At 40.7% G+C, this 11,097-nt stretch overlaps 1 protein-coding gene across 1 annotated transcript; it reads right to left on the reverse strand.

The window, feature by feature from the left end:
• Positions 1–2,288: 2,288 nt before the first annotated feature.
• mcur1 (mitochondrial calcium uniporter regulator 1) lies at positions 2,289–9,007 on the reverse strand. Its single transcript, XM_038973222.1, has 9 exons — positions 8,644–9,007; positions 7,941–8,051; positions 7,735–7,838; positions 5,149–5,250; positions 4,389–4,430; positions 3,918–3,989; positions 3,697–3,750; positions 3,410–3,524; positions 2,289–3,014 (listed from the first exon to the last, which is right to left on the reverse strand). The coding sequence occupies exons 1-9, from the start codon at positions 8,945–8,947 to the stop codon at positions 2,959–2,961; spliced, it is 960 nt and encodes a 319-aa protein (XP_038829150.1). The 5' UTR covers positions 8,948–9,007; the 3' UTR covers positions 2,289–2,958.
• Between the last annotated feature and the right edge of the window lie 2,090 nt (positions 9,008–11,097).

Here is an 11,097-nt window from a genome sequence, read left to right on the forward strand (position 1 = left end):
TGTTACTCAGAAATTATTTGATATCGAGAAGGGCTTTGGACCTTTTTTAAAATGGTAAACTAATGCTTACAAATTCACTAGTCTCATTCAATAACAAATACTGAAATCATAATTAGCCTACACTCACACAAACTGTTATTCAAGTGACAATTTGTGTAACTAGCTTGTTAGCAACTGTTTTAAGGGATAACAATCCTTATACATTTTTGAACTGATGATCATTGATGAAGTGGGTGCACCTCAGCCACGCTCAAGATACTAAACGATATCATAACCGCCATCGATAAAAGACAGTACTGTGCAGCCGTCTTCATCGACCTGGCCAAGGCATTCGACTCTGTCAATCACCGTATTCTTATCGGCAGACTCAACCGCCTTGGTTTCTGAAATGACTGCCTCACCTGGTTCACCAACTACTTCTCAGACAGAGTTCAGTGTGTCAAATCGGAGGGCCTGTTGTCCGGACCTCTGGCAGTCTCTATGGGGGTACCACAGGGTTCAATTCTCGGGCCGACTCTTTTCTCTGTATATATCAAGGATGTCGCTCTTGCTGCGGGTGATTCCCTGATCCACTTCTACGCAGACAACACCATTCTGTATACGTCTGGCCCTTCTTTGGGCACTGTGTTAACTAACCTCCAAATGAGCTTCAATGCCATACAACACTCCTTCTGTGGCCTCCAACTGCTCTTAAACGCTTGTAAAACCAAATGCCTGCTTTTCAACCGTTCGCTACCTGCTCGCCCGAAAAGCATCACTACTCTGGACGGTTCTTGACTTAGAATATGTTGTAACTACAAATACCTAGGGGTCTGACTAGACTGTAAACTCTTCTTCCAGACTCATATTAAACATCTCCAATCCAAAATGAAATCTAGAATTGGCTTCCTATTTTGCAACAAAGCCTCCTTCACTCACGCCGCCAAACATACCCTCGTAAAATTGACTATCCTACCGGATCTCGACTTCGGCGATGTCATTTACAAAATAGCTTCCAATACTCTACTCAGCAAACTGGATGCAGTCTATCACAGTGCCATCCGTTCTGTCACCAAAGCCCCTTATACCACCCACCACTGCGACCTGTATGCTCTAGTCGGCTGGCCCTCGCTACATATTAGTCGCCAGACCCACTGGCTCCAGGTCATCTATAAGTCTATGCTAGGTAAAGCTCTGCCTTATCTCAGCTCACTGGTAACGATAACAACACCCACCCGTAGCACGTGCTCCATCAGGTATATCTCACTGGTCATCCCCAAAGCGAACACCTCCTTTTCCACCTTTCCTTCCAGTTCTCTGCTGCCAATGACTGGAACGAATTGCAAAGATCGCTGAAGCTGGAGACTTATATTTCCCTCACTAACTTTAAACATCAGCTATCTGAGCAGCTAACCGATTGCCCATCTGTAAATAGCCCACCCAATCTACCTACCTCATCCCCATATTGTCTTTATTTACTTTTCTGCTCTTTTGCACACCAGTATTTCTACTTGCACATCATCATCTGCTCATGTATCACTCCAGTGTTAATTTGCTAAACTGTAATTACTTCGCTACTATGGCCTATTTATTGCCTTACCACCTCACGCCATTTGCACACACTGTATATAGACTTTTTCCCCCTCTATTGTGTTATTGACTGTACGCTTGTTTATTCCATGTGTAACTCTGTGTTGTTTGTGTCGCACTGCTTTGCTTAATCTTGGCCAGGTCGCAGTTGTAAATGAGAACTTGTTCTTAACTAGCTTACCTGGTGAAATAAAATAAAAAGTGTCTCAATGATCTGATAGAGCTCCTTTAGATTCCCAGAGTGAACATTCTGTTGCTGCTGAATGCTTCAGTCATTGTAATATATATTAATAGAAAATAGTTGAATTAGGGTCTCATCCCCAGCACCACAATCAAATGTAGCAAGATGATAATGAAGGCTCACTGTTGAATTCCTCGCCTATGATAAATGCTGCTCCTACAGAACATGGAGTTTCTGCTGGGTATCTGCAATTTATCATGTCAATATAGGCTACTGTACAGCTAGATACCTAGCTCGTAAATGACGACCCAACTTGATGTCAAATCAAATAATTTAGAGGTGACCCAGGCATAGATGGTATCGGACGCAAATTTCTCATCAAAACACGACCACCAGTATAAATAATTCAAACATTTAGAAAGCAAAATATGATAAATTGCATTATTTCTAACAGGCGGGAAATAACTTCTGGGTTGTTTCCTTCACAATAAACTTATCCTATTAGGTTCTGGTAAATAATATAAAAAACATGTTATGGTCAAATTATCCTTTATTATTGATTTGTGTTTAGTCATACATTTGTGCTGCTTTCCTTTTATACAGTTTTTACAATATCTACTATGGTCATAAAAAACTGTCCATTGGACTGATGGAATGTGTGTTCCAATGACTCACAAGTCCTCTAGTGTCTACAACAGTTTAAAAAATATACAGAGCTGCATCTTACTGGCTACATACATCTGGCTACATAGCCGGAAATGCACTTTGGACAGCATGGCAATTACAGTATATATCGATGCATTTTTACAACATATTTCTCAAACACAACATACACAGGTTTCTTGCTTAACAGTACATGTACAAAAAAATGCATTCATGTACATTGCAATACATATTTGTTGTCAGGATTCTATCTTAAATAACATTTAATTTATAGGGTACTCTATGAAAACACAACCAATTAAAAATGTTGGATAGTGTGCAGCCTTTCGCATTTCATGGTTTGCTGGGTTCATCTTCTAAATCTTAAGTCATTGGTCCTCAGAAATATCAACATCAAAGCATTTTATCTGTCTTCATGCCATCAGCCAGTGGTTGTTTGTTCCTATAGCGATTTACTACTTATCAAACACAAAATGGTGGCAGTTCAAATGGGTTCTTTTTGAGCTAGTGGTCCATATGACCAGTTCTTCTTGTACTCCCCGGAGTCACATCCAGATGCGATAGAATCCGAGAACCACAGTGAGACAAGTGAAGACTGAACCTGAAAGACATAGGAGTCAGTCAGTCAGAACTTGTTTATGGCTTATGGACAAAAGTGACGTTTAGTTGACCAAAACCAGAGATACTAATTGTGTATCTATTTCATTCGAGGAACATATGTTATCCATCATTTATAGTGTGTTTTTATTGAGCAAATAATCTTTACGTATTGGCCTCAAGGCATTTGTCAGATTTCCTCAGTCAGAAAAAGCTCTGACGAAGGCATTGAGGCCAATACAAAGCTTAATAAAGAGTAGTGATACTAGCAAGAGCAGTGTGTGGGTTTCTTCTTTTTTCTCATGCACCTGCAACAAAGATAGCTCAGATGTGCGAGTGCCTTTTAAATATTGAACAAATAAGACTATAATGCATGGATACATGAATGACACTTCTTACCTGCAAGGTATTTGATAGTATCAAGTTTGTGAGCTTCCAACATGGTTTTCAAACCTGCCACTTCAGTGTCAATTTTCATATTGGACCGAGTCAAATGACAATTTTGCTCAGCATTCTACAACAGACAGATTTGGCTATTATTCACATAATATTCTCATCATAACTAAATAACAAATACATGGTGAAAAGACATCATTGAGATGGGTGTTACACATGCATGGTGAATGAAGTAACCCGTTAAGAGCTCTAAAGTAGAATGGTTTAATCATAATGTACAGTATACAGACCATTTCCATTATCTCGGTCCGACTTTCCATGAGTCTCTTCTCATGCTCTGATTTCTGAAAGTCAAATAGTCTATCAGAGTCGAAACTGTGCGGTCAAATTTGCATTAAATATTGATAAGAGCAAGATGTACTGTATGTAATAAGCAAAGCGTCACACCTTCATCCTAGGAATACTAATGTAAAAACCATCAGCATATACAATGTAATACTAAGACATTTACCATTTCTTTCATGCTGCTCTTTTCCGAATTCATATCCAAGATATTGTCAAAGCGCACTTTATTCATCACATCCTGCGAAGAGAAAAAGGAGGTATTCCGTCATTCAAACACTCTCAATGGTTCTGAAGTGCTGTTAAAGGCTGCAATCCAAACGGATCATCGCTCTGTTTCACAAAGAGTCATACTTTATAGATATAGAAAACTTTACACACGGTTTATACGCAAAATCATCACAAACAGATGAAATGTTGGCAGCAACATGTGGGTGATCTGCAGACATATTTTCACAGAAATTAAACCATAAAAATAAGAGTTACACACTATATATAAATTCCCAGTACCGTAATTTATTTGGTAAATAATTTCGGCATCACTGTGCCTTCTTCAGGGTTATAGTTTATTCACCGTTAGTCAGCCCCAGCTCATGATTTTTATTCGACACAGAAATTAAACCACCTTAAAACAACTTACAGCCAGTTGCACCTTCAGTTGCAGTAGCTCTACCTTGACTTTCTGTAAGAAAAGATTAATCAATTCATTGATATAGTTCAAATGCCTGACTAAGGAAATAACATGGCCCCCCAGAAAATTCCATCCACTGTATCAGTCATGTGACCACAGAGGGAGCAATCCTATGTTTTCAGTTCAGAGCAAGTGAAAGAGAAGATGCAAGGTGAAGAGACAACTTTAAACAATTGACATGCAACCAGTATGACCTGGGACCCCACGTGTGTGGACTCCATAGGATGTACTTGATGTCAGTGTTCACCGTCACTGTTCAAATGACAAGGAAGAACACTGACTACCACTGGAAAATAAGTTACATAAGGAATATATATAAGGTAATCCTAACCCTCATGTGTCACATCACGGGACCGTCTCTTCCCACTGGGCACACACTGGTTGAATCAATGTTGTTTCCTCATCAATTAAATTATGTTGAACCAGCGTTGAATAGACGTTGAAATGATGTCTGTTAAGGAGTAGACATAAAAGGCTCCCTGATGTGCTTCAAGTGATGATAGGATTAGAGCACAGGAGGTTGGTGGCACCTTAATTGGGGAGGACGGGCTCGTGGTAATGGCTTTAACGGAGTCAGTGGAATGGTATCAAATACATGGTTCCAGGTGTTTGATGCCATTCCATTTGCACCGTTCCGGCCATTATTACGAGCCGTCTTCCCCTCAGCAGCCTCCTGTGGATTAGAGAACTCCTACAAATTAATACTCACCTCATTCTCTGCCAGCAAAGTAGAGAACTCACTCTTTTCAAGGATAATCATGTCCTTTTTCACCGATGCAATTTGGGAAAACACCCTCTGCAACATGATCTCCTGCAATTCATGGCCACAGCAAGTCAGTCTCATTAGTTGTTATTTACATGTATTATCAATATTTGACTTATATATATATATATATACACACACAAAAGTATGTGGGACACAAATGAGTGGATTTGGCTATTCAGCCACACCCGTTGCTGACAAGTGTATAAAATCGAGCACACACACAGTCATCAATTTCCATAGACAAACATTGGCAGTAGAACGGCCTTACTGAAGAGCTCACTGACTTTCAGCATGGCACCGTCATAGGATGCGACCTTTCCAACAAGTCAGTTCATCAAATTTCTGCCCTGCTAGAGCTGCCTCGGTAAGTGCTGTTATTGTGAAGTGGAAACGTCTAGGAGCAACAACGGCCCAGCCGCGAAGTGGTAGGCCACACAAGCTCACAGAACGGAACCGGCGAGTGCTGAAGTGCATAACAATCGTCTGTCCTTGGTTGCAACACTTACTACCGAGTTCCAAACTGCCTCTGGAAACAATAACTGTTCGTCGGGAGTTTCATGAAATGGGTTTCCATGGACAAGCAGCCACACACAAGCCTAAGATCAACATGCACAATGCCAAGCGTCGGCTGGAGTGGTGTAAAGCTTCGCCGCCATTGGACTGTGAAACAGCAGAAACGCCTTCTCTGGAGTGATGAATCACGCTCCACCATCTGGCAGTCCGGCGGACGAATGTGGATTTGGTGGATGCCAGGAGAACGCTACCTACTCGAATGCAGAGTGCCAACTGTAAAGTTTGGTGGAGGTGGAATAATGGTATGGGGCTGATTTTCATGGTTCAGACTAGGCCCCTTAGTTCCAGTGAAGTGAGATCTTAACGCTACAGCATACAATGAGATTCTAGACGATTCTGTGCTTCCAACTTTGTAGAAACAGTTTGGGGAAGGCCTGTCCTGTTTCAGCATGACAATGCCCCTGTGCACAAAGCGAGGTCCATACAGAAATGGTTGTCGAGATTGGTGTGGAAGAACTTGACTGGCCTGCACAGAGCCCTGACCTCCACCCAATCAAACACCTTTGGGATGAATTGGAACTCCGACTCCGAGCCAGGCCTTATCGCCCAACATCAGTGCCCGACCTCACTAATGCTCTTGTGGCTGAATGGAAGCAAGTCCCAGCGGCAATGTTCAAACATCTAGTGGAAAGCCTTCCCAACAGAGTGGAGGCTGTTATAAATCAAATTGTATTTGTCACATACGCTGAATACAACAGGTGTAGGTAGACCTTATGCCTACCCACAAGCCCTTACTCAACAATGCAGTTTTAAGAAAAATACCTTAAATAAATAAAGTAACAAATAATTAAAGGGCAGCAGTAAAATATGTGGTGAAGCCACATAAAAGTAAAATAACAATAGCAATGCTATATACAGGGGGTACCGGTACGGAGTCAATGTGCGGGGTCACCGGTTAGTTAAGGTAATTGAGGCAATATATACACTACCGTTCAAAAGTTTGGGGTGACTAAGAAATCCTTGTTTTGTGTCCATTAAAATAACATCAAATTGATCAGAAATACGGGTGTAGACATTGTTAATGTTGTAAATGACTATTGTAGCTGGAAACGGCTGATTTTTAATGGAATATCTACAGTTGAAGTCAGAAATGTACATACACCTTTGGCATTCTAGTATTTGGTTAAGGTCTGCAAGGCTGTAATTGCTGCAAATGGAGGATTCATTGACGAAAGCAAAGTTTGAAGGACAATTATTATTTAAATTAAAAATCATTATTTATAACCTTGCCAACATCACCGACTATATTTTGTATTCATTTTGCTACTCATTTCATGTATGTTTTCATGAAAAACAAGGACATTTCTAAGTGACCCCAAACTTTTGAACGGTAGTGTACATGTGGGTAGAGTTATTAAAGTGACGTATGCATAGATAATAACAGAGAGTAGCAGCAGCATAAAAGGGGGGGCAATGCAAATAGTCTGGGTGGCCATTTGATTAGATGTTCAGTAGTCTTATGGCCTGGGGGTAGAAGCTGTTTAGAAGCCTCTTGGACCTAGACTTGGCGCTCCGGTACCGCTTGCCGTGCGGTAGCAGAGAGAACAGTCTATGACTAGGGTGGCTGGAGTCTGACAGTTTTTGGGGCCTTTCTCTGACACCACCTGGTAAAGAGGTCCTGCATGGCAGGAAGCTTGGCCCCAGTGATGTACAGGGCCGTACGCACTACCCTCTGTAGTGCCTTGCGGTCGGAGGCCGAGCAGTTGCCATACCAGGCAGTGATGCAACCAGTCAGGATGCTCTCGATGGTGCAGCTGTAGAATCTTTTGAGGATCTGAGGACCCATGCCATATCTTTTCAGTCTCTTTTCAGTTTGAGGGGGAATAGGTTTATAGCAGCAAAGGGGGGACCAACCCATATTAATGCCCATGACTTTGGAATGAGATGTTCAACGAGCAGGTGTCCACATACCTTTGGTCATATACTGTATGTTGATATGAAAAAGTCAAGCCTCACCTGCTGCACTTTGGTTACCATGTCATTATAGATTAGATCCATGTTGGAGTGTGTTGTCCTGACCATCATCCTGACAATTACCTCAGCTTGCTGAGTGGTGAAGCCTGTTGATGAAAACAAAACACTAACTGGGTTCAAACCAACCACTGAATTAAATATGTATGGGGGTTACTTCAAATTACACAAATAAAAAAACATTTTCTAACCATTGTCTTCGAGGAGTCGAACCAATGCATGGGTATCAAAATACAGCCTCCGGTTTCCAGACTTTGTCATATCTGTTTTCAATTCATACTGAAGTATAGAGGTGCTCAGCTCTGATATCCACATAAAAGGAAAAGTTAGATGTAGCGTACAGATCAGAACATGACAATTTATTTATTTATAACCACCATAGGATCCTGCATCAAATTAAGAAAATGTTATGCAAATGTATAGCACTCTGAGGGTGATATGAAGAGATACATTTCATGTATTTAATGTATTGTAGTGGCATATCTGTCCTGGTGTTCAATGCATTAACACTGGGCCTTTAAAAAATATATATATATCTGTTCCAAAATAATCATTTTACCTCACGAGGTCACTCAAACCCCGGTTGCAATCGATTTCTACTAGTTACCACAGCCACAAAGTCAAAAAGTGCTATATTGTAAAAATGTAATTAAAACAAAAATATGCTTTTTGGTCTTAATTTAAGGTTATGGTTAGGCATAAGGTTAGACGTAGGGTTAAATATAGGGTTAGATTTCATTCACACTTTCAGAGTAATTGCCGAAATGGGCGGGGTTTATGACGTTGTAGCTGTGGTAACTAGTGACGACCGTTGCAATCTGAACCCGAGCTGGCAAACTTATTTTTGACAGTGTAGTTTGTTGTCTTCTTGGCTCAGACAGTGTACATACATACCTCTGACAAATAAAATGCTCCGTTTAAAAACCTTAGTTGCGCTCACTCCCGTAAATAGTCTCCTTCTCCATGTTCGTTTGTCAAGGTTGCAAGAGCCAGAATCGGTGTTACATTGTTTACAGCGCGAATGGATGCTGCTCGTCAAAATTGTGTTCAGAGAGGAAATGTTAGGTTGGAGCGCAACTGTAGTGAAACTTGCTCTGTCCCCGCGTGTCCTCTTTTCTTGCTTACTATACCAATAGTCCGAGTTTAAAGTAAATGTGTTCAACCGCGAGTGAAATGCAATTCTTTGTTTCAATGACATCGTCAAACCTTTAGTTCACTTTCACTGTACTTTCCTGCCTGAGTTCCCATAATCACATGTCACCACGTTGACCCTACGTTGACGTAACTAGGAGGGTTTTGTTTTAAAGCAACAGTTTACTATATTTTCTTACTACGCTAATCTAGTCCACAGCAACATGGAGACTACACTTGTTCCATTTGATTTAATGTAGAACCAGTTCCGTACTCTCTCAGGTATTCGGGTTAGGGAGGACTCTGAAGACAGAATATAAACAGAATACTACACAAATGATAGAATACATATTTTTCAAAAAATTACTGTATTGCGAAATCTTGGACACAATATCCGTGACAGTAGGCTAGCCTATTGGATGAAGTGACATACCACAATAGTGAGAATATTCACAGGAAATTCTTGATAAGAATGTAATATTCATGAGAGGTGAGCAAACTGATATGCTCCCACACATTAATTGTGCAAAGATCTTCATTGTTATCAGGTGGGAGAGGCACCTTCAGTGTCAAATACAAGAATGACGTCAATGTGACAAGTGAGCATTTTTTTATTCATTTTTATTTATTTCACCTTTATTTAACTAGGCATGTCAGTTAAGAACAAATTCTTATTTATAATGACGGCCTACCCCCTTGGCCAATCCCTCCCCTAACCCGGGCGACTCTATGCCAATTGTGCATTTACCACTGTCAGTTGGGACAGACAGATTATGTGCAACGCATTTCAATAAAAACATTTATTTCACCTTACTATCACACACAGTCAGCATGAATCAGAATAAAATAACATACTTGGTTCAATTTCATTCCACTACAATACATAGTAATAACATTAGCTAAACTATATTGCACAAGGCCTCTAGCTATTTTTCAATCTGTATTTGATATTGATTTTCTAACAAAAATGAGCGCATCAAATTATATATACACTACCGTTCAAAAGTTTGGGGTCACTTAGAAATGTTCTTGTTTTTGAAAGAAAAGCACATTTTCTGTCCAATAAAATAAAATTGACCAGAAAGACCGTGTAGACATTGTTAATGTTGTAAATGACTATTGTAGCTGGAAACGGCTGATTTATGGAATATCTACATAGGTGTACAGAGGCCCATTATCAGCAACCATCACTCCTGTGTTCCAATGGCACGTTGTGTTAGCTAATCCAAGTTTATCATTTTAAAAGGCTAATTGATCATTAGGAAACCCTTTTGCAATTATGTTAGCACAGCTGAAAACTGTTGTCCTGATTATCTGGAGCATCAGCCTTTGTGGGTTCGATTACATGGTCAAAATGGCCAGAAACAAAGAACTTTCTTCTGAAACTCGTCAGTCTATTCTTTTTCTAAGAAATGAAGGCTATTCCATGCGAGAAATTGCCAAGAAATTGAAGTTCTCGTACAACGCTGTGTACTACTCCCTTCATAGAACAGCGCAAACTGGCTCTAACCAGAATATAAAGAGGAGTGGGAGACCCCGGTGCAGAACTGAGCAAGAGGCCAAGTACATTAGTGTCTCTAGTTTGAGAAACAGATGCCTCCACAAGTCCTCAATTGGCAGCTTCATTAAATAGTACCCGCAAAACACCAGTCTCAACGTCAACAGTGAAGAGGCAACTCCTGGAGGCTGGCCTTCTAGGCAGAGTTGCAAAGAAAAAGCCATATCTCAGACTGGCCAATAAAAAGAAAAGATTAAGATGAAAAAGAACACAGACACTGGACAGATTGGAAAAAAGTGTTATGGGCAGACAAATCTAAGTTTGAGAACATTCGTGAGATGCAGAAAAAATGAAAATATGCAGGAGGAGTGCTTGATGCCATCTGTCAAGCATGGTGGAGGCAATGTGATGGTCTGGGGGTGCTTTGGTGGTGGTTAAGTGGGAGATTTGTACAGGGTAAAAGGGATCTTGAAGAAGGAAGGCTATCACTCCATTTTGCAACGCCATGCCATACCTTGTGGACGGTGCTTAATTGGAGCCAATTTCCTGCTACAACAGTACAATGACCAAAAGCACAGCTCCAAACTATAAAATAACTATTTAGGGAAGAAGCAGTCAGCTGGTATTGTGTCTATAATGGAGTGGCCAGCACAGTCACCAGATCTCAACCCCATTGAGCTGTTGTGGGAGCAGCTTGACCGTATGGTACGTAAGAAGTG

The sequence above is a fragment of the Salvelinus namaycush genome, chromosome 33 (genome assembly GCF_016432855.1).
Source record: "Salvelinus namaycush isolate Seneca chromosome 33, SaNama_1.0, whole genome shotgun sequence".
Taxonomy (NCBI): Eukaryota; Metazoa; Chordata; class Actinopteri; order Salmoniformes; family Salmonidae; genus Salvelinus; species Salvelinus namaycush.